This window comes from Lepidochelys kempii, chromosome 5, assembly GCF_965140265.1.
Source record: "Lepidochelys kempii isolate rLepKem1 chromosome 5, rLepKem1.hap2, whole genome shotgun sequence".
Classification (NCBI taxonomy): domain Eukaryota; kingdom Metazoa; phylum Chordata; order Testudines; family Cheloniidae; genus Lepidochelys; species Lepidochelys kempii.
In genome coordinates, this window is record NC_133260.1 from 114,743,257 (window position 1) to 114,768,556 (window position 25,300).

The window sequence follows — 25,300 nt, forward strand, 5'->3', positions numbered from 1 at the left end:
ACTGCATGTCACAGCACAAAGAAACTTAACATTCCAATAAAAGAAAGCTGCTCCTTCCTCAATCCCAAAGCACATGTAACTTTTAAAAGCATGTTTGGAATAATTTTTGTCTAAAGAAAATGAGGGTCAGAGTGAAGATCACAAGGAGCAATAGGCCAATCTTGGTCTACTTTTTAAAAATATTGGTTTAAATTATTATAGGACAAACCTCGGCAGCCACACACAAAAATGGTCTTAGGAAAAAGCACAATGCCTCGGCAGATAAGTGATGTGCCTAAAGTTAAGCCTGTACTTATGGTTCATTAAAGTAATTTAAACATAAGCATATGCTTGTCTCAATGGGGGCTATATAATATGATAATTGAATGGGTAAAAAAAATTGACTTCAGATTAGCAACAGGCCAGACAAGCTAAATATAAATCTATGCATTCTTTTTAAGCCACACTGGTCTTGTCCTTGATAGAAACAAAACAAGTTTGGTCTTAATTCCCATCACAAACTGGAAAGTCAATAAACTAAAGTTACATGAGACCACAAACTCATTTATGTTAGGTTGTGAACTGATGTAGTGCATATGAATTACAGAACTCCGTGGACCAGATTAATTTTCTATAGTTGTATTTGATTTTAACGAGTATCAGGGGGAAAGAGGGGAAGAGGACAGGAAGTCATGAAAAGTGGAAGTACCAGATACAAAAAAGGAAGTATCAGAGTACTAGGTCTTGCTGAAGTAGGCCACACCAACATAGAAATTGTAGTAATAGTTACCAGAAAAGCAGTAATAAGACTCCAGCTGGTTTGATAGCATTAGATTAGAGACCTTAACAATATTGTCAAAAACAAATGCAAAAAGTTACCATCTTGAAGTCATCAGTAATTTATATTTATTGGATTTTACACAGTTCCAAGCCCAGTTACTGTTAGTAGTAATAAAGTTTAGTTATTTTTGGAAAACGCTATTCACTCTGAACAGAGAAAAAACAGCACCTTACCATGTACTTTTAAGCATAAGTCCCAGGAAGGTGATGCCAGGAACAACTAAAATCTATGGAACAGAAAAGTAGAGTGGGAAACAGGACAAGTTATTCAGATTTGATTTATCCTAAGTGTAGGATTCATTCCATGCATTACCACAATGCATCTGTCTACAGTGAACACTCCACATATGAAGCAGAGAGTTTTCATGATTAATCCTTTGTGTCAGCAGCCATGAAATATCACACTGGAAGCAGTCAGATGTCATCTTGGTCAGTCATTAAACAGAAACATTTTTTCAAATGAGCTTAAAAATGAGGAATTCAATGCAAAAATTAAGTTCTCTTGTAGTTCTGAGAGCTCTGTTTATTAGCAAGTTCCAGGTGATTCGTTTTATATTCTGGTAGGTTACTGGTCCAGCTACAAAAGGTGCTACTATACAAGTCTGGCAAGGACAACAACTCAGATGGGAAATAAGTATATATTATCTTAGTCCTGACTGAGTTCGAACCTCATTTCTGGCAAGCGGCTTTAGTTTAGAACTTTTTTTAGATTCTCTCATGATAGGCATAAAATAAAACTGTAGCAATTGTATTGTTAAATGTCATAAGTAGTCTATTGCTTTTCAACTCAACTGTGAAAGTGGTAACAAATATTGTACATCAACTCACTATTTCTAAATATTCATAATCTTTTTCGGAGCATAATCTAATATGAAGAGCATGACGCAAAAAAACAGCTTAAAGATTCTGAACTTTGCCAGCACATTGGTAATAGGAGACAGCCCTCCATTCCTAGGTCACTCATTTCAATCCCATCTAGGGTAGTTACCAAGAATCATTAACAGCTGATAGCTGTTTGGCAATCTATATGAAATGCATTTATAGTCTCAATCCTGTTCCTAATAGACAGGCACCCACATTACAAGAAGTTACACTCAGTTAGCAGTCTGAGAAAAAACAAATGCCTGCTTACTACTGGAAGCAGTTCTCTTCCAGACTAGAGTTAGTTGAGGATTGGTCCTGCTTTGAGCAGGGGGTTGGACTAGCTGACCTCCTGAGGTCCCTTCCAACCCTGATATTCTATGATTTGGCATATAGGTGGTACGTTTGTCCCGCTGCTGGCAACTTGTGTTTCAAAACATCTTCTATATAAAAGACTGTGCATGTCAATCACCAGCACAGTTCATCTGCATTTCTTATAATTACTAAATCCATTCTGTTAGTCTCCAAATGTTTTCCTGGCTCTGACATTTTAGTTTTAACTGTAGTTTAATTTCAATTTTTCTTGTGCATGAATTTGCAATATGAGAGGATTTACCAGGTGTCTGCAAAAGTTAGTCTAGCATAAGGTGCTGAATACAAACTATATTTGTCAGATATATTTAATAAATATTATACTTCAAAAGTTACTGCTCCCAACTCTACCCACAAAACAATTTTTGCATCTCCCATCCTATTTCTCTTGTGAATACCACAAAAGCTTGCATCTGTTACAAAACCCATTTCTGTATAACCTCACATAGAGCTTTTACATTTGTTTAATCCAGTTATGAACAGCGCAAATCAAAAATGCATTGCTGTGAACTTTTGAATCTGTGTTCCCCCAAACAAAACATTCTTCTGTCAAACTGCATTTATAACAACTGGCATTTAGGGTTGTGTTCCCAATTGCAAACTTGCTTGTGTACACACAGCCCTTTGAAATACAAGTATATAGTATTAAAGACAGGTATTCGTGTAAATATCACATTTATATATAGTTGAACCTAAGTGATAGCTTCACTTAAAAATATTGGTTTGAGGGGAATATAGAGAGAATATTGAAGTTATCTTCCAATGTAAGCATGTGACTTGAAACCATAGGTTTTTCTTTCCCCTAGTGTGAAGATTTGTCCCTGCTGGGACTTGAACTCAAAAAAGCTCAACCACTTGAGGTTAAATAAATAAAATTAAAAAAAAAATTCTATTTGCTGCCAGGCATAGAAGCTCTTACATCCTCTTTTCAGGCCTCCAGCCACCAAAGGATATGATGATGATATAAAAGTCAGCGTGTACACTTTTTAGTTAGAGCAGACTGAAGCTTTTTCTAACACCGTAGTTACGGATTAATCTACTAAGTATTAATATCTATATCTAACTCTTCTCCCCCTACCCACCCACACGCAAGTAAATCCCACTTGAACACAGAATATCGACCAAAGCTGCAGCACATTAAGAACACACACCATATGGTTATGCATCTCAAACACAATAAGAGTAAGTGAAAAACCAAGGTGAAAGGAATTTAGGAATATAGTAAGAAGAAGAACTGCAATGATAGGAAATTTCTGATGCTTTATTACAGATGTTGGATGTTCAGGGAATTGAAGTGAACAAAACCAGTGAGATTAGGAGAAACTCTTTAACAGCAGATCGGGGAAGAACTTTAAATACTAATTGGGAACTGTCTCTGCAACACATACGCTAACAAGAAGAGTGGTGGATTAATTAGAAATGTATAACCCTGGTTTTGGATACAGGGGAAAAGATTAATACTGTAAAATAATCACTAAAATGACACTGCCTCTACATAGTAAACTTAGTTTCTTTTCAGGGTTGCACTTATCCAATGCGTGCTATTGAAATGACCTAACATCTCAGCTTGCTACAAAAAAATGTATTTGGTTTGTACAGACTAGGCTGAGTTCTGGCCTCATTTACACCAGCACAAGCTAAGAATAACTCCAGTAAAACCAATGGAGCAATTCTGAATTTACCCTGACTTAACAGAGAGCAGTATTTGGCTCCATTATTCCCCCCCGCCCCTTTGCTGATCAACCTGTCCACTAGAGGAAAACCTTTCACCCAATGAGAAAGCATAGCTATTAAAGCAGAGGAAAAAGTTAAAAAGATCTGCTCGTCAGACTGTCTTCCCTTCAACTTTGTTTATTGATGTACTGAACATGAAAAAGTACAAAGGATCCAAACACAAAAGAAAACATGTACAGCCTCTTAAATACTAAACAGAATATATTTTCTATTCCAACAGATGTGAAGTAATACTGTACAACTTCAAATAAATACCAGCCTTACATTTTATTAAGTGCTCTGATAAACACTGTAAAGTGAAACCCAATTTACATGCCTTCTCATCAATGCCTTTGTTTGCTACAGTAGTATAGGAAAGAAGCATGTAGCTACTGTTTTCCCCATATTGGAAAGTTTTTTATTTTCTAAAGTATATACAAGTTTTAATGCAGAGGATAAGCTTCAACAATCTAAGTGCACCTAAGAATGAGAGAGAGTGCTCAGGAAGTCAATTGAGTTTTGAATAGCATTGAGTGGGTCAGCATGAAAACTCGCTTATTCACTTTAGCACGCGCTTCACAGTATATGTACTGTACTATACTGAAAAATTTATAACTACAGTCTAAAAGAATAAGAACCAAAAGCAACTGCAAAGATAATGTACAACTATGTTATGCATAGCACATTGCTTGTTCTAAGGGGAAGCATATGAGCATCTCAGTTTATACAAAAAGCAGGACGTAACTATATAGTTGTCAGTGCATCCTGGTGAAGGCATTATAGCCCTCAGCTTTTTAAAAAATTTATTATAAGCTAGATGCTAATCAGAAAATATTTTGTATTTTTTCTTAAATTTCTTCAATACATGGTAAAGACTTTTATTTCCCCAAATAGTGATTTAAGCATCATACAAAGTTAAATTTAATAGTATACAGGTATTTATGATTTTTGTATGAAAAATGTAAGGAAATTTGTTCAAATCCTATGGTTATACTCATTTTTACCACAAACATATTTATAAACAAAAATGTAGCATCACCATAAACAGCTGAAGCTAGACTATCTACAGACAAAATTAGCAACAAATCTGATGCACTGTAAATTCAAGTCCTCAGGACAATGAAAATGAATAAGCAGACCTCAAGTAACAATGTTAATGCCATTTACAAAGGAAAAAACTCATACGAAAACATTCAAAATCTGAACATCACTTGGCAACATAAGTCAAAAATAAACCAAAACCAAAATTAGCTGAAAGGTTCATAAACGCAAGGTCTTATTTACATTACACAAAGCTCAGGTGTTAGCCTTGAACGTAACTTTCAAAATACTTTCAAATATATCCAACTCAGACTGCTTTCGCTGATTTGCTGCAGCGCAAACCATGTGCAACGTCTTTTCTTAAGACAAAACAATTCTTCAAACAATACTGCAAGTACATCACTAAACACCATGAGCTCTATCTGAAGGGAATTCTTTAGGAAGAACAGATTTTTTTTCCCCCATCTCTCGGTAATTTAAATTTCTTGCCTGCTCATATATTTTTTTTTTTTAATTTTCATTTGTTTCAAAATCACAAATTAATGTGAGCCACCTATCACATAATAACCAGGATGATCAGAGATTTCACTGATGATTACAACAATGAAACCACCAGTGTTTCCCATTGATTCTACTTCTTAATACAAAGATCTCAAAAGTATTTCTACATCATAAATCTTTCTAAATTTTCCCCCAACCATTGCAAATTTCCTGGTAAGTTTTAAAAGCTCACTAGGTGTCATATGAAGAGATTTCTCAAAGTATTCAAGTCAAAATATTTGTTCCAGGACCAGTAAAAAGTTTCTCCAAATTTTTCTTTTTTATAAAAATAGATGCTTTTTTTAAACCCACATCAAAGAGGCTCTTATCTCTTTGGCAAGGTACTGCTTTACGAAAAGTTCTCCAGTATTCTTACAATAAGCTTTTATTATAATGTACCCCCCCCATCCCCAACCCAAATCATAATTACAAAATAAATACTGTTTATAACTTTATAAATAAAATGTAAACTTCAAAATACTTTTCTTGAACAGACAAAACAACAATGCATTAAATGTAAATTAAACACAAAGCTAATCAGGAAAATACAACATAAAACAACCAAGTTAGGGATTACAACACAAAGCCTCAATATTTACTCACATGTTCAAGGCAGTTATGTAAAAGAAAAGAAACTTCTTCCCTTAGCTGAAACATTTTAAAAGGTCCACCTTCTCCAAAGAAGGCAATAGAATGCATTGTGACAGGTAAAAACCCTGTACCTCTTGTCCATATTCAAACATAAAAGATATTTAAGAAGTTTTAATTCAAATACTAGCAATAAAAAAATGTCACATATTCTTAGGATGCTAAGTAGTCATTTTATCCCCATTTCAACACTGACTTACAAAGACATTTACTAATGTATAAAGTTTCTCTTAACTTGCCTTTGTTGTATAGTTTTCATATATAAATGGATTGAGGATAACTCATTAGGCTTTGTGCGTTTTGTTTGTTTTAAAGGAGACCTGCAAGACTCTGTCCCCAAGACGGTATCCATTCAGGCTGGCTATTGCCATGGCTGCCTCATCATAGTTGGTCATAGTCACAAATCCAAAACCCTTGCACTTGTTTGTGTTGAAGTCACGGATGACCTTCACATTGGTTACTGCTCCGAAGGGTCCAAACATTTGCCACAGAATGCTCTCATCTGCATCAGGTGCCAAATTGTACACAAAAATGCACCACCCTGTTCCTGCATGTCCAGGGATATTAATTCCGGCCAAACTGGTCATTCCATCAATGGTCATTGGTGAAAACCTACTAAACAATGTGGGAAACAAAGAATCAAGAATAAGAATAAAAGAGGGGCTGTTTACAGTCAGTTCCCCCCAAAGCTATTTTTTTTAAAACAAATGTAGACTATTTACAGTTTGCATGAACATTCCAACCAAATTAAATTTCACATTGTAAGTTACATTCAAAGTGTACGGAGATTATGCACAATGCTGAATGGCACTACACAAGTGACTGGCTAGAAGAAATAAACATTTAAAAAAAAAAAAGAAAAACCATGCCAAAAACTTGAGGATTAATGATAAAAATCAAGAGGAATTCCATGGAATAGATACAAGAGGTTTTCCCTTTAGTGAACGATGGACTGAAAATGAAAACTGTTTCAGTTGAATGTCTCGACATGCAAAAAGAACCCAACATAAACCTTAAGGGGAAAAAAAAGTATTTACAATACTCCAAAATACTTTCTCTAAAGAACTAGTTTGTTGGAAAAGTTATTATCAACCTAATATGATTCTTTATTACCTCTTTACTCCATAAGCCATATTGAGCAGATTGTCCAACCTGCAAAACATTTAGCAAAGTATTCAGTCTCTGGATTTTCTCCTATTCTAAGGAAACTCAGTATATTATTGCCAGTTTCCTTGAACTGTATTCCACAGAATGTGTATGGGAAGTCTGAAAGCTGCTAAGAACTGTGACATACCTTACAATACATGAGGTTACTGCAAGAACAGGCACATGTCCTCAAACATGCATGCTCACATTTCCATCAGGTAGTCGTGTGTAGAAACAAGTTTCTAGCCTCCAGATTAGCGTAGAAAGTTATGCAGTCACCAGTGACCACAAGCTCACTGGAGCTCTCCAGAAAAATCAGCTTTCATATAAGATTCAGCTCTTATTGAGAGACATTGATACTATGTTGATGGGGAGCATAGAGGTACCCAGATCAGTGTATATTTCTCTATTATTGACAGTTGTTAGGAGAACACTTAAATTATAGAAATAAAAACATAAAATTGTTCAATATTCTCAATTCCACTTAGGGTGACCAGATGTCCCGATAAAATCAGGACTGTCCCGTGTCCTGACTGACGTACGGTCAGGACACCATTTGTCACGATATTTTGCTTCGGCAGCACTCCGGCTTTTGCGGTTTTTTTGCACTTGGGGAAGCAGAAAACCTGGAGCCAGCCCTGGTTGGGGGGTGAGCCTGTGGCTGCCCCCCCCCCCGCATGTGTCCCGACATTTTGTTCTTGTCATCTGGTCACCCTAATTCCACTGTTCTTGTTTTACTGGAAATTTATTTCCAACTAGGAAGGCAGACCTGCTATTAGCGTTACACTTTTCCCCCAGAACTTGTTAAGTAGCAGTGTCAATGCCTCCTTGCCCAGCTGCAAATCCTTTGATAAGTGGAATGCAACCAACGCAAGGATGCCAGAGCATCCCTGAAGATTTAAAACTTATGAATTAACATCTAACCACGTGATTCTCAAACAGTGAGGCTCCATGGAAAGACTCCAACTTCCTTCTGGGAAAACTCATGCATGCCAAGGGGAAAAAAAACAGAATATTCCCTCTTACTTTACAGTTTAGGACTCTACAAAATATGAATTGCCTGTACATTCAGTAAAAAGGGAATGGTTTATTTTATGCTGAGTGAGATGTTAAAATCAGCTAAACGAGGGGAAAAAATTAAGTAGCTGTCCTAGTTCACATTAGGACATACATCCACAGTGCACTCTTCTTTTAATAAGACGACCAAAAGATGTGTTTATATTGGGAAGTGCCTGAATAATGCCTATACTGCCGGCAGAAAGGCAATATAATGCTTTGTATCAACATCTCATTGAACACCTATTTAAAGGGAGGATGAAGATAGGGGAACTACTCTCAAAGGGCAAAATGGGATTTCCCCCCCCAATGTACATTCAGTAATTTTTCTCTGAGACTGTCAATGAGCACATTTATGAAGGTGTTTTGTGATGGGATCATATCCAATAGAACATGGACTGAGATCACCAAATCACATCATGTCATGCCACTGAACAATCAAACTGCAACTTTTCAGTATCTACTCACTTGAATTGATTGAACCTGTAATCTAAAGGTGAAATCTCAATTATTCTAGTCATCTATTGCCAACACAGGGTATTGTATTTGAGCTGACTTAAGAAAAAAAATAAGAGTCCCAAAGAAACCTACCCCACGACTGCTATTTGTGAATAGTAAGAAATCTGAAATACTGTCATGTGCGTTATATAGTTCTCTTGAAAACTTTAGAAAAATCAGTTTGCACCAAGCTTCTTCTCTGCAATACATGGAGCTATGATCTTCCTAGAATGTATTAGTCAAACTACTTTTAAGAATGATGACAAAGTTTTGCATCTGTTCTTCTAATTTTTTTTTTTTTTATAATAAAACCAACTGCTGTATTAAGTTGAAGAGCAACAGCAGGTTGGTATAATACCCTAGTAGGTATTATAATGGGAAAGAAAAGGAGGCTTGCTGCTTGTGGTAACTCAAAGCTACGCTCATAACTGAACAAATAAAACTAAATATTTTCTAACTATGAAGACTAGATCCAAGTTCCCGTCAAAATAATAAATTTCACTATTACATCACCGCAGTTTGATTTCCTATTTCCAACTTTCAGTAACCCAGAAATTCTGATCTGCGAACACTGCTATCATTTTTATCGTTTTCTGAAGCACAAAATGAAATGAGTAGCATAATTAAAAATTCTATTTTAATTTCAAACAAAGCTACAGCAACTTCTGGGAAGGAGAGGCTTTTTCAAGTGCGACATGATAGAGTTTGTAGTTTTTTGCCCACTCAGTACTTACCCAAGAACCACTGGTCATGAACTAGCATTTTGTGATCATACTTGCTTTAATTTACGACTGGTACACCATTAAAACCGAAGGACATCACAATTAAGTTCTTTATATTGATCAGTGTCCCTTCCCCACTCATACTTCCTGTACAATACACTTGTATCATACTATGAAGTGTTTTAAAATGAACTTACAAAACAACTAAGCCAAGTTTTCCAAACGGGGGCACCTAAACAAACAGTTTAAATTTCAGAAGCATTCACCACTCACCTCCTGTGTATTTTATACTGAGAACTGAAAGTGCTCAGCATATCTGATACCCAGGGCACTTATTTGGGTGCCTTAACTTAGATACAAATGTTTAAAACTGCTCTAAACCTTTAAAAATTAAGTCAATCTATTTAGGCAGAATTTTAAACTGACATTTAATCTTGATGGAATTTTTCTTTAATTAAGTTAGAAACGAATTTAAGGACAACCCTCAGTAGGCATCACCTCACGGAAGGAAATAAATTTACCACATAAGGTCTAGTCTACATTCAGATGTTGTACTGGTATAACTATGTAGGCTAAAAACATCACACCGTTTAGCCAGTATAGATACATTGGCATATCTGTGTTCATATAAAGGGGCTGCATTATTATATGCGTGAATAACGAATATTAAGGTAGCTTATTCTCCTTCCTGTGCAGGAATAAAGCCACACTGCTATAAGCACATTTATACCAGTGTAACTGTATCCACCTGAGGGGGTTTGTACTAGTATAGCTATGCAGCTGTTCTTACAGCAGAGCTACTTGTTTGTGCAGACATGACCACAGTAAGGCTTCATGCACTGGTGAGCTTGGCTTAACCTGAGTTAGAGGCTCTGGATTCTACAGTGCTCCAGTGCACCAGACTGGAAATTCAGTGAGCATTTCAGATTACATTTAAAAACAAAGGGACAACATTTTCAAGAGTGATTTTGGATGCCTTGATTTCTGGGCACTCAACACGACACAGTTCAGAAGGGCCTGATAATATAATCAGTACAACAGAATATCCCTTGTCTTCTTCAATTTGAAATTTAATTAAATTTCACGTTGGCCATACATTTTCAGGATACTACCAAATTGTTTATCAAAATCCATGTAACTGCACAGCAGAAGCTATTAGAGGGAAGTTTACTGAGAGATATTGGGGATTATGGAACCAACATATTGGGTAGATGTTTCTCGTGAAGTAATCAACAAATGAAATAAGAGCTTATATACTACAATTATGTTTGCTATACAAGCCCTAAGATATATATAATGGATGTAAAATTATGACACATTTTAAAAGTTAACACCCTATTGACAAGACAGCATGTTCTGGAGGAATAAGTCAAAAAGGACCCAAATTCAAATCCTGCCTCTGCCATTGATTCACTGTGTGGCCTTTAGCCAGTAATTTCGCTTTTCTGCCTCACCTTCCCCACCTGTAAAAATAGGGAAGACCACACTTCTCCATCTAACTCACAGCTTGTGAGATTCAATTAGTGTCTACAGAGTGTTTTGAACACAAAAATATTACAACAAATACTATGCCTTATTGTTGAGTTTGATAGGACAATTCACATTTCCCTCACAGCAATTGTTTCAAGCTGCTTTCAGACACAAGCAGACATCACTGCATCTGTTTGCACTCTTTCTGCAACCATATCAACTAGGAAGATTATTTTATATTAAACCTGCAAAATTATTTTCCAGGATCTAAGAACAGAATAAATTCCATAGCTCTGGAACACATGGGATCCTTTAGGGAATAGTAATAGCTGGCATATCCCTATTACTCACATAACTAGATTAAAAGACTGGGACAGACACCATGATCACTATTCAAGAGATAACACGTACAGATACTACACCACTGGTATTAAAGATACCTCAGTTATAATGGCTATAAGAAGAAAACAGACTTTTTAATGGAAAAAACTGTACCTAAAATAGGAATGACTCTGGGATTTTGATGGCCAATCTTACCAGAAGGTGCTGAATGCCACAAGACAGAGGCCTTGGCAGCAAGAATTATTTACCTCTGTTTTCAGGTCCGCAAAACAACTCCCCCATGAGCTTACTTCAGCACAGTGCATTCTGGGATGTGTCGTCTTAGCAGTGCAATTTCCACTCCTGCAGTCAGCACTGGAGCAGGCAGTCTGCATATGGAAAAAGGGCAAGTCTATTTTTATTCAATATTCAGCGGTTTTCTGCAGCTTAATAATCTTTTTATACCCTAGTTAAGGAAATCCACTGAATACTGAATTAAACCAGTTACCCTTTCCCCTAAGACAGACTGCCTGGTCAGCACCGGAGCATTACTGGACGGGGGGGGGGGGGGGGGGGCACTTCATGTCACCAGCACTGAATGCCAAGAGGTTGTGGAGCTGTACGACTGTAGTCGCTGGTGATCTGCTTAGCGGAGATGTAAACAAACATTTAGAACGTCTGCCAAAAATGTGGTCTATGATGTTTGTTTGGGCATTCAGCCTTCTAGTGAGGGTGGCCAGCTTGCAGCTTTTGTAACTGTGTGTACACTTTTCAAGGAGATATCAGCTGATCCAGTTTTTACTTAGAGAGAACGAAGACTGTTTTTACAGTATATTTAAGTTTTTCAATGTTTAATGCATTCTAGTCACACACCAGGAAAAAAAAAAAAAGCAAAAAATCACTGATAGAAAAACAAAAAGCCATCGGGTTTATGAATGTAGATACAGTATTTGTTTCTCACCATCTGTCCTTTTTGATACACTAAATATCACTGAGAAATGTTTATGGCTGTAAACTCAAAAGCATGGGAAAAAAGATCCACACCACACAAGATATGTGGCTACATTTTAAAAATGGAAGTGTAGGGTCAAACAAGGAGATATATGGCAAGCTGAATTTAGATCTCTAACTAGACACAAAAAAAGTAAGTGAAAGGTAGGATGGGGGATCATGTTTTGGCTGTGACACACCATATGGCCAAGGAGGAAATTAAATGGTCTAAACCAAAGTTAACTGAATTGACTTGCTTATGAAGTCAATAATACCCTACGAAATTAAAAGTAACTTTAAAAATCATGACACTCTACCGATGCCGGCTTGGGAAAAAATATCCTGGCTTAACATTAAATGTTGCTAATTAAATAGCTTAACCAGACCAGAGCTTCTAAATATCTAGTAGACAGCAGTGCTTTTTTTTTTTTTTTTTTTTAAATTGTTCTGCACCTTGCATTTGGAAAACTTTCAAAAATATGAAATCTCATATAAAGGGCAGGGAGGGGCGGATCACTTCAGGAGGAGAATAGGGCAGGACGAAACTGAAATGGACAGGCTCGTGGCAATTCCAGAATTCAATGGTTCAGCCATAAACGTAACATATTTGACTTACCTAAAGCGTTGAGCCTGCTGAGCTAGAGGTCCTGGATACCTTCTGTTTGGAGACTGATACAGCTGGGAAAGGATGGCCTGATTGGTTTTTTGGCTTGGATTGTTAGCAAACTTTACGGTGATTGGCTCTGTGGCACCTGGAGGTTTCTGCCCATTCAAACCTTTGATAGCTTCTTCTGCTTCAATCCGCTTGTCAAATCGGATGAATCCTACACCTCTTGATACCCCTGCATAGAGTGAAAGAAGCACATGTTGATTGATTAATTCAGGGGATTTGTAGAATGCAGAAGATTAAATGTAGGTTTACAGGTTACCATAAACAAGAAACTTCCACAGCAGAGATTCAGTTCTGGCAACAAGTACAAAATGTGACTTTTCTAATACTACCCAATCCTATTAATTACAAATACAACAGGCCACACAGTACATCTGAGCCACTTTGTATGCAAAAGGAGATCGGGGAGGGGAAAGGGAATTCTAGCTGTGACAGGATTCAAGCAGTTAGAGGGGGGGAAAAATTCTGAATTCAGTTGATTCTACACTTGTCTTTACCTGGCACTTTGAAAAAGACTTCAGAACCAGCCATACAGTAGACTAGATAAGGAGGAAAAGACTAAATTATTTTTGAATTAAAATACTTGTAGCAACATCCCCCCAACTTCCAGCCCATTTAGGGTGCACTGGAGAAAGGATGCCTACAATAATTGTGCCATGTTCAAGACTGAAGTACAGATTCTGGGTTGCAACAATGGGAATTTCTGCTATTTTAATCGTCAGTGTTCATGTTCCTATAAACTTGATGCAGGATTTCAATATTTCACTGCACAGCATTTTAGCTCCCTCAACAAAAGAGCCTATTTCCAGCTTTCCTTGTCCATAGATTTAAGATATATTGTGGAAGGGAGGGGGTGACTTGGAAACATTTGGTGCAGGCAGAAAGCAAGGAGGGTACGAACAGTAAAAAAAGAGGGAAGGACTAAGGAGCACATTAAACCTCAAACCTCAAACAAGTGGCATAAAATGAATTCACTTTACTTGGACAAATTAATGGGAATAGGAGGAAATTGGAATTATTCAGAGGCCTACTGCATTTTGTTTCATCAGCGAAAGGACAAGGAAAAGTTAGAAGTTTGTCCACAAGCTCTTAAAATTATTTAAGGGAAAAAGAAATTCTATCATCAATCAATGACCATTTAGAACATCAAAATGACAAGGAACAAGAGTAAGGATGTTTAAAGAGCTGAATGGCACAGACTCAACTTTGCATTTCTTATCTGTCAGTTTGTGTCACAACATTATTCTTCAGATCATTTTGAATCTAAAGCTTCCCTTTGCCTTTAAAATAGTGTAAAAACATACTTAGAAGGCTGCAGAATACTTTTCTAGGACAAAAAAAAGTTCTTACATTAATTCGTATGAGAATGTGTATTTAGGGTCTTCTACCCACTGTATTTATTAGGGTGTACTAAACACTGTATATTTATACATTTTAGAAGTCTATTCACCTGTTTATTTTGGTACCAGATCATACATGCTATTTCCACATGAATACTCATGAGAAACGTAATGAATATTTAGTGGACTGTTTGTAGGTCTTGGGACTGGAAAACTGCATATTCTAATTCTGGCTCTACCACAAAATTGGTGTTTCACTTGGGCAGATTGCAATATGCATCTCTCAGTTTTTCCAGCTATACAATACCTACATGCAATTGCACACTAATTATCGATAAGTTTTCACACACTATTATACATAAAACATACTAAATTTGGTGTTATGCTTTCAACAAAGTTCTGAGTTTACTTTTCTTTTGTAGCCAACTTTATATCCTGTTTAGAGAACAAATTAGAAAGGTCAAAAAATGTTTCTTTCCCATGATTTTGTCAAACACTGATATTACAGTTGGACATTCCATCCACCAAATGGTCACTATGGGGGTCAATGCGATCAGAAAGGAAAAAAAAACAGACATGAAGTGGTCAGGGGAACGGAAGGGACTGAAAGGTTTTTGAGAGGAGAATCATTTTCTATGCCCCAGCACTAGTTGTACATTGTTTAAATACAGTCCATGAAAACGGTCTCCTTTTTTATTTGATATTCTGTGCCAGCCTTTATAGGAGAACTTTGGTGTAGACAGAAGATATACTACTTCTGAAATTCAAGTCAGCCAGTTGAACCGTCATGAGTATACAGAAAAATGAGACATCCTGTCCGAATCGGACTAGTAAAAAGATGCCGTTGGACGTTTTGTGGCATCCAGTCTGTATCGGAGGCACATGCTAATAAAAGTATCTAACCTACCAGAGTTCCCAGTTTGCTTTTAGCCTGTGCTAGCCCTGCTAAGTACAGAATTTATCTGCTCCTAAGGATCTCAAAGTTCCTATTCTTCTGTGTGCACATAGTAGATGATGCAACCTTGAAAACAGTCTTAACAGCAATTACCAGTTCGGGTCTTGTGTAATCCTAGCCTGAGAGAACTAGCTGTGCATTACTGCATAACATTTTGCTTTTTATAAAAAGATTGTTTATTAGCATTTTATAAGGAGCATGGGGACTATTTTCACGCAGCAGCTTGGAAATGAAGATTATAGCAGCTGTAAATTTATTACAAGCCATGAAACAGGCTTCAAACCTGCACCTTCAGGGTAGAAATGACTCAGGCTGGCTCACTCCACTCCCGATCTATTTTTGTCCATGCATATTTATGAAGAATTCCAGCAGAAAATTGCATTTTCTGGCCCACATATACCTTTGATATGTTCTGGATGCAAGTCTGCCGCCTTGGAAGGTGGAATATTTCACAACCTGCCAGTCTGAGAAAGTGAAAGAGACAGTGCCGAGCAGCTGCCTACTTACCAGTGACTTGGTCAACTAGAATACGAGAAGTAATAATGCGTCCATATTGAGAAAAGAGCTGCTCCAGTTCCTTCTGGGTCATTGTTTTTGGAAGTCCGCTGACGTACAAATTTGCATCTCTGATAGAAGCTGAACTTGGTCGCGCATAGGAAACCTTGGGAAAGGGAGGGTAATTTATTTTTCTTTTTTAAAAACTACTCAGACTATGATTGAAATGGGACAAAAAAAATTGTGTCGCCCACTTATTCAAATGACTACAAGGTAATTACAAAAATACTGCTCAGTGAGCTAAAACTTAATTTTCAAATGTTGCCTTAAGCGTCAAATAATCCAGGGCTTTGGAGCGGAGCCCGGAGCACCTCCGGAGCAGTGGAGCTGCAGGTTTTTACCTGGAGCTGGAGCGGAGCCAGGGCACAGTTCCAAAGCCCTGAAATAACCAAAACACCACCACAAGGCAAAGGAATAGGATTTATTTAGTACCCCAAGCCAGTTAAGTCGTAGTTTAAAGCCGTATTCCAGAGCTGTATTCCAAAGGAGAAGAATGGTGTGTGAATGGACACTTAAGCCAGCTGTTGGAGTAAAAAAAAGTGCTCTCGACACTAGTTTAAGCCCTTTTGTGATCAGATTAAAACAGAAAAAAATATCCTATCCATTTCTTTATCAGAAAAATCTGCTGCATTTTTATCCATTCATTTCATTCTCCCTACACACTAAAAATGCAAGAATTAAAGTTAGCGTTGAGATCAGGGCCACAGATGCCTTAAGAAAGGCAATCCAACACACTGGCAGCTTTGCTACTTCAGTATTGCAATTGTTGCCCTGCTCCTATTGCACAGTTGTCTGACTCTCCCCCAAATAAAATACAAACCTTCCTAAATGTTAGAATTAGACAAACAGGGCTAAAAATGCTAGATAATTTTGTAACTCTATTTTTAAGAATAAGTAGCCATGCTGGTTTTTTGCACATTTTGAAACAATGCTAGGGTCCCCCAACCAAATCTGACTGATAGTCTAAGTTCTCTGGATTCTCTTGGACATCAGATATTGGGAATTCTAACCAGTTACTTTACTGACTACTCAAGACACCTCGCTACAATGGGGATAAACATTTCTGCGAAGGTTTTCAAGACTATGTGCCTAAAAGCAGGCTCCTAAATCCTTAAGCCCTTAAAGCTGCAGCCTGATTTCCTAATATGCCGAGCATCCAGCACTCCCATTGAAGTCAACATAGCTAAACTGTCACCTTTATTGCTAAAGTCGCATCAAAATCAAAGTCTGTACAAACAGAACAGGAGGGGCAGAATGCATCATCTGGCATCTTTCCATTTCGGGTAGCTAGAGAGGTTACATTTTATCCATCTTGATAATCATTCCCCCTCCCCCACACACTTATTTGACATTTATCCAATCCAAAACAACTATGAGAAATAAAGTAGAAAATTCTCAAAAACATCTTGGTTAAAAATCAGGCAGCTTTGGCTCTTCACTGAGGGTTTTTTGTTTTAAATCCCATAAAAAATGTTCTGTACCCATGCTATTCAGGTAACCTTAATGCTGTTTTCCATTTAAAGGACAAACAGATAATGTCCAGTGTTCTTGTCGACAAGGAGAAAATCTAGTTAGGATTTCAATCCTTCACTTATTAGTGGCAGCTTATTATTAGAGTTTTAGAACAAGGATTAACCATATATTCTAAAACGTGCTGAACTATATTGTGGACCCAGACTGGCCTATGCCTAGCTAGATGCTTCATAAGTACAATAAATACAAATGCGAGGATTTGTGAGCTCCTCATTTGCTAACGAGGGCCATACAAGAACCCAGAATACCCACAATTTCAGGTAGCTGAAAGCACTTGTCCTCTAGTCTCCCAGAACAGTAAACTAGTACATATAATATGGTATAACCATATCATTTCTTCCATATCTACTTTGCCTCTTGTGGTATACAGTACTTTAGATTTTTTTTTTTTTTGAAGAGTGCAAATTTAGTGCTTGTGAAAGATGCTGTATTAATAGAATTAGAGCCTCATGTCCTTTGTCCACAGAATAGGAACAGCACAAACTTACCATACATGACTCAACTGGTTTTAACTCTTAGAATCATAGAATATCAGGGTTGGAAGGGACCTCAGGAGGTCATCTAGTCCAACCCCCTGCTCAAAGCAGGACCAATCCCCAATTTGTGTCCCAAATGGCCCCCTCCAGGATTGAACTCACAACCCTGGGTTTAGCAAGCCAATGCTCAAACCACTGAGCTATCCCTGTGGGGCAATATTTATGCCTATGTTCAACTTGAAGCACATAGACAGGACGAGACCATCCCCTGGAGCTGCAGAACAGCTAAGGAATTCAGTCCCTTTGTGCTGAGGAGCACACATGGCCCTGCGAGTAATGGGCTGACAAAAGGTACCATTAGCTGTGTTGCCTTATTGTGACACTTCAGCCCCAATTTGACATTTCTCCTTTGTCACTAGATAAGGGAACCCCATGCTAAACCAAACAGCGACAATACTAGATATATACAGGGATGCTCTATCCAAAGTAGTGGCTCCATACCAAGTTTAAAATTACAAGTATAAAAAAAACAAAGATTTCCCTCTCGCCTGCTTTGGATCCATTGCTCTAGACATCAGCACTCACAGAAAGTAGCAAGCACATCCATGCACTATGTACGGAAAGAGTATTGACTTATCTTGTGTTAGACTATTTTATTACAAATAAAGGAATAGGTGACTGCAGGTCAGATACCATCTCCCACGGAGATGTTTCTACAAACCATAATTAGCCCAACATTTATAAATAGGCTGTTAAGTCTATTCAATTAGACTTGAATTCCAGATATTTCTACTTCTCTATAAATAGACACATTTTCTAATTATCTACTGCCTGATCCACAGAGAATGACAACTCAATTTTGTACTGCTAAAAACAAAATAATGCATTGAAGACCAGACAGCACTGCTGCACGTACACGTAGGATCTTAGGTGCCACAAGTCCTCCTTTTCTTTTTGCGGATACAGACTAACACGGCTGCTACTCTGAAACTTAAGAGGGCTGGTATTTCTCCATCCAACACATTGCTCATCTCCCACAGTTGTGTGCGCAGTGCCCCAGTGAGGGAGTTTGTACTCAGATTCATTTGGAGGCTCTGGCGAAGAGCAGAATGACATTACTGGTTCAAAAAAACAGCACTAATAGCAGCCCTAAGGCAATGGCCTCCCTGCTTGCGACCTCCATAGTAATCCTGGGAGGGGATGCAAGTCAGCGTCAGATGCTAGACCTGCCTTTGGTTGACACCCCTCTTCTCTCAATTCACACTGCTGTACATCAGGAGGCAACTAAGCTGCTGGCTACAGGAGTAGGTCAACTGCCGAATACTATGGGGGAGGAAAGGGAGGAATAAACACTGGGTGAACAGTAAGGGGGATTTCTAATACTTAAGGCATCTCTTTCAAGCCTACACTTCATGTTTCCCAAGTGTGAGCGAAAAAAATGGAGGTAAACTAGTTTCCTAGGAGAAAGGAATCCCGTGCACAAGGCTCAAAGAGACGGAAGAGATCTGCTCTATGCCATGAAAGCAGACACATCAGGGGAAGGTGTGGATATTTAGGCGACAAGGCAGCAAGATTTTTCAGTTAAAAAAATAAAACCATGCCTGTCTCCATTCGGCTGGATTGGGTAGAAATACACATTATTTCCATACAGAGCAGTGGCGCCAATTCAGAATAAGGTTCCTCCCCCGTTCTTGAAGAAACGCAGGACCCTAGTTCTCTTTTCTCCTCCCTGCCAGCAAGGCAAAAACCACCATAAAGGAGTCGTACACCAAGACCCATAGGACAATATGCCCTGTTTGTTACATATCTCAGATGCATTTTTTGTAATATCAATAAGAAAACCAAAAGTTACATTTTTAAAAAGTACTTCCTCTTTCATTTATTCTTCCTGGCAATCCCTTTCATATAAACTGTTTGGGAAAGAGTTGCATTGCATAGCGGTCTTGTTCTACGTGTAATTCTTACAAGTTTGCTTCATTGTAAAAATGAAGGGTATTTGGGCCACAAACAGCTACAAAAGCTGGAAAAGAAAAAAACCTGAATGACATGCCCCCTTCCTCTAACCCATTAGCAGAAAGCTACACAGGAGAGAGCAGCAGTGAAATGCGATCCTGTATCAGACTACTGACGGAAATAAGTGTTCAATGCTTAAAGAGTGCAACATTAGCGATTTATTCACAGAAGTCAAAGGAGTCATTTTAAGGGGAAAGAGCAAGAAGTTTTAAAGAAAAAAGGAAGGAAGGGACAGGAAGCTCAAATATAACAGAAGATTCCTCGTAAAATTATGCCGAACTGATAATATACGCTTAACAAAACTAGTGCTCCTAAAGAAAAATGCAAGACATTCACAGAAAGAAGAAAGGTCTGGTATCAACAGATGGCCCGACTCTATTGCAAGAGGAGCATTTGCTTACTTGGGATTGCTAATTAGTTTCTAAACCCTACTGACATAAAATCCACAGAAACTGGTTGCTTTACCTACAGTACAGTAACTGTAAAGTACAGTATCTCCTATTCTTTATTCCCACCCTGCATCTCTTCTCCAGGCTTTCGTTAGTACAATAATTAGTTAACTGTGATTCCATATGCAGTCCATTCATGCAATCTATATGCATTGAACTAACAGCTAAAAAAATGAACTTCCACAGCTATTTCAACAGGTGAATATTTAATGGCTAAAGATCAAGGTTATGCAATGTCAAAACCACTCGGCACACAATCTAAGTTGAGAGGCAGCCAGAAAGCCTACAATTTTAATATTTAAAGATGATACATATAATACAATGCTCAACAGGCTGCTACTCTGGAGACACCAATTTAAGAACAGTTTTAGTGGAATTTTCCATTATCCTACAAACTGCAGCGTAAACAGCAAAGACTGTGGCTCTTAGAAAAGCATCTCTGAAATAGTGGCTAAGAAAAGACAGTGAAGCTATGTATTTTTAGCTACTTTTTAAAAAATACTAACTCTCTCCAAATCTCAGTGACCAATGAAGAGATTTATGCTTTTCTTAAAAATAATCCGTTACTAGATTTCAGCTTTTTGTTCTCTTACTAACGCAAATTACTGCTGAAAAAAGTGCGAAGAGAGAACATTAGAACATTGTCTCCACAAATAAAGAACTTTCACCAATTCCTTGGCACCAATGATTACCACAGCATACATCTCAGTGCTGTGGTAATCTATGACAAGTCCATATTTTCAGGGAGCGAGGGGGCGTAGGAAGAGTAGTTTATCACTTGAAGACACTTTTAGAAGCGTTTCTTTGCATCAACAGGGATTCCGTCTACTTTTAAAACTTTCTTGCAGTTTCACTTCTTTAAAATTGACACCCTTGGATATACATTTGTTATTTTAAATAAATTGCACTGCCACAAGATCCATCAGCCTGATAACACAAATTGACTCCAGACTGAAATTTGTCATAGATGGTATCTGTTTAGGAATAATTGCCAATTGGCTTTGAAAATAGGGACAGGAACATGCTTCAAGAAGCAAATTGTTCAAAACAGAGGGGTTGAGCACACAGATGTTTTATGAACTCCCCTTTCTATGCCTGCACAGCAAAAGGCAAAGAAATATTCTTTAATATGGTTACACTGAGGTTTTCAAGTGCTATTCTTATAACAGATTCTTTTGGTTCTTATTAGGAGTACTTAACTGCTTCGATGCCAGGAATCAAGAACTCTTCCTCTGGGACCTTACTACCAGTAATGAGATGCTGTAACACTAAAGAGAGAAATTCAAATCCCAATTGCCAGTCAGTTAGTTTAATATAATCCTTAGAACCGTAAACAATGAAGTTTTCTGCAATTTCATTCTGAATGAGCAATTCTTCCCTGCCCCCCACCTGAACGTTAAAAGTTGCATTTTCCAGCATTCTGTTTGCTTTAAGCCAGTGGTTTTCAACTCCCTCCCCCCCCTCCATTTGCAGATCCCTAAAAAAAAAAAATCAAATGGAGGTGCAGACCCCTTTGGAATGCCTAGTGTGTGCACCCCCAGAGGTCTGCAATCCACAGGCTGAAAACCACTGCTTTAAGCATAAAATCTTCCATATATATCAAGTTACGTTGTTAAACACAAATTAACTTTGATGAATCTCCTCAAGTCAGAAGAGCCAGTTCACTCTAGCATTTGTATTAGCCAACAGTACATAAACTGAAGACACAACAATTAGATTTCCTTCTATAAAGGAGAGTTTAAACTCAACCTCTGCAAAACTAGAGTGTCATTTATTAAATGTTACCTAACACAGTTCCATCCCGGAGTGTAAATTAAATGAATACTAGAGCCAAATCTACTATGTTCCATCACAGACCTTGTATTTACAGCCAGCACTGCAGTGGATCATTTCCATTAAAATATGAACCAGAAGGATCTAGGGACTTGCCTAGTGCCATCTTTTAGGAGACAGTCTTGTTATTTTAGTTTGGTGCTCATTAAAGGTACCAGATTGACAAACACTGACAAATGGAGTGAAGGCTTCCCACACTGTCCCTCCAATGTGTGGGTCAACTCTGACTTGACACGGATCACCTCAGATTGAAGAGAACAGTTTTTTCATGTCCATTCAGTCTCAGCACAAAGACTAGGGACCATCACTGACGGTCCCTGTTAGTATCAATTTTGCCCATTAGGGCCTGGGCTGTAACTGCCAGGCAGCCATCAGACAGCAATGATTTGAACCAGATCCGGCAACACAGAGGTGAGCTGTCAACTATCCTTCCATCTGAGAGGAGACTATAGTACATATTGCTACATGGCTCTTTAGGGGTATTAGCCAAAAGCTCTAGGGTCAGGCTGAGGTGGGGACTGCAACATGGAGTTGTATGTGGGCTATGTTGCAGCTGATATTTCTTTCAGTGCATCATTCCACAAAAACAGGGTTTTGTTTTTTAATTGCTGAACATGTCCTTGATATGGATTTGTTCCAAGATTAACAGGAGAGTTGTGATAACTTTGCCTAAACTGCTGTCTCTTTACACCTGGATCAGCAGCCATGTTACAAGGGTCACGTGGCTCTTTGGTTCTCTTACCAAGCGTGCACGAGCAAATCTAAGTGGAAAATTCAAAGTTGGTTGTGTTGCCAAATATAGCAGTTAGAACCATGAGTTCTTAGACCAAGGCGGATACATTTGTACCACACTGGGCAAGTCCCTCTTGATCTTATGTATTACAAAGACCAGAAAGAAATTTGGATAAAGATGTGCCAGGTGATCCCATCAGAACATCCACTAGTCTTTAAAGTGTTCCCAGCTGAAAAGAGACCAATCAATGTACAGTTTACAGAACACCGAGGTTACCCAGTGAAAGATCGAACAACTAAAGGATCATTCCTCAGGGTGCACAGTCTGTTTAGCCCAACTGTCCAGAACACATTCAGCCTATTGCAACTCTAGGTGAATGCCTACCCACTGAAAAAGGTTTCCTAGTTTCTCCCTTTATTTAGTAACAGCACTGTAGCATCACTGCAGGATATGTTCACATTGAAGAGGAAGAGAAGTTAGAGGCTGACAATGATTTAAAATCACTCTGTAGGCAGGATCTCAAGTGATACTCCTCTCTAAAGTCTCTGGTTGCCCACTGGTAGAGGAAGTCCAGAACTATTCCTGGTATTAAGACTTTGTATTTAATCATGAAGTTTTCCACTGGCCACTTGGTACGATTTATTTATTAATTAACTCCAGCATTATTCCAGAGACACCAACTGAGAGCAGACCTCATTCTCCTAGGCAGGGTTCAGACAATCCCCACCTGAAGACCTCACAATCAAAAGGGACAAAGTGAGGGGAAAGCAAGTATTATTCCCATTTTACCAGTGGACAATTGAGGCTCAAAGATTAAATGAAATGACCAAGGTCCAGCTGGAAATCTGTGGCAAAGCTGGGAACATACCCAGATTTCATGAGTCCCAGTTCAGGTAGCTTAATTACAAGACTATTCTATATCGGTCCTGTTTGGCATAATGGCAAGTGAAAGAAATGCTGTAGTTTTCACATACTAGTTTATCAAGGGAGGATTTAGATGCAGTCATCATCATCATCTCTAGAAATCTTAATGGAGTCTCAATTTTGGGATTGGTCTGTGAGCAAATCCCATGCATTGTGAAAGGAAATCTGAACTTCCCTAGAGAAAGAAAAGGGTACCACATTGCATTATCAATGTCTGGAAGAGAAAGATATAGATAAAAGCAGCTGCTTCAAGGTAACCCTAGACAAGAGATAAACCTGATGAGATGCACTTAAGACAACAAGCATCACCTGCCAAGGACTTTAACCTCTCAACAAGCAGATATGTATCTCTCAGGCAATTTTAAACTAGACACAAATAGCAGTAGCAAGAAATGCTTTCCATCATCTTCATCTGGTAAGAAAACTACATCCCTCCCTACTGGATGTGAATATGGACTACTGCAACTCATTCTACCTCTGGTTCAGATGGATACATGGAGGGCTACAACCCACATAGAATGCGGTGATATCTCCTGGGCAGGACAGACAGATAAACATCACACCATTGCTTCATACACACAGCAGGCAGCTTAACTGTTTCCAGGTGTAAGTTAGCATCCTTCAATTGATTTCCAAGGATCTAACTTGACCATGGAGTGTGCTATTTCAGTCTGCCTCCCCATCAGTGACCCAACAAGAGAGCTGAGCTTGTCAGACAACTGTCAAGCCCTACGACGTAGTGGTCAAGAAGCAGAGGTAGGTTCTATACAGCGGGACCTCAACCAACATATGCAACGTCCTATTTGAGACGGTCAAAATCCTCCCAAACCTACCTAAAACAAGGCAACTTTTGATACTGCATTTTCTACCATCACCACCAGGAAGTCAGTGCGTCCAGTGTCTCACAAGTAGTCTTCAAAGTCTATACCCGTATGTAACTGGTGTCTGCTAAGTACCATGCCACTTTCTTGCTTTTTGGAAATTTGTGCCCTTCAGTTACTTGTTATGGTATCAATACAGTGGTGATGTGCACTTCTAAATACCTTAAGAGGAATTATGCATGCTTTCACAGTTCAGATAGTTCTCCACCTGAGAGTAATTGTGAAGGTCTCTGTTTCTTATAAACAGCTAATGAATCCACATGACCTTCAGAGTTCTGAGGCTGGCAATGTCCTATGGCAATAGGTGTCCATGACGAGCTCAAAAAATTATAGGTAGGCTCCCAAAAATATGTACATGTAATTGACCAGCCAACCAGTGGTAAACTGTTGGCATGTTCTTAAGAACCCAAATGGAAGGGCTTTTGTGGAAATGGCAGAAGATGCACTCTAGAAGCTGTCTGATGGAGATAGGCAGGCATGCTTAAGAGTTTGACACAAGTAAGTGGCTTGGATGAACACTGTCTAGAGTTGAGGTCAGCATAGTCATCCAAAAAATTTCTTGTCGTTTGAGCTGTCAAGAACCCTCTAATCTAGTGCAACTTCGATCTTCCCAGTGGCTGGTCTGTGGACAACCTGGGACAGAAGCCCAAAATGACAGCCCTATTTGTGTAAAAGTGGCTTCTTTGAAAAGGGAAGCCAATTTTCTTCTTGCTCCTGAAGGTAAAAAAAGTGTCTGGCTGG

General features: G+C 38.4%; 1 protein-coding gene across 17 annotated transcripts in view; it reads right to left on the reverse strand.

Annotated features, from left to right (window-relative positions):
* Positions 1 to 3,887: 3,887 nt before the first annotated feature.
* The window catches only part of ELAVL2 (ELAV like RNA binding protein 2), a 161,473-nt gene continuing 140,060 nt past the window's right edge, over positions 3,888 to 25,300 (reverse strand). For 14 of the 17 annotated variants that reach the window (XM_073345517.1, XM_073345516.1, XM_073345521.1 and 11 more), the window contains 4 exons: positions 15,670 to 15,823; positions 12,814 to 13,039; positions 7,108 to 7,146; positions 3,888 to 6,609 (listed from right to left, as the gene is read on the reverse strand). In XM_073345517.1, coding sequence (XP_073201618.1) covers positions 6,279 to 6,609; positions 7,108 to 7,146; positions 12,814 to 13,039; positions 15,670 to 15,823 — 750 coding nt within the window. In that variant the 3' untranslated portion in view covers positions 3,888 to 6,278. The remainder of the gene's footprint in view (positions 6,610 to 7,107; positions 7,147 to 12,813; positions 13,040 to 15,669; positions 15,824 to 25,300) is intronic. The other 3 variants (XM_073345519.1, XM_073345518.1, XM_073345520.1) reach the window with 2 other exon arrangements.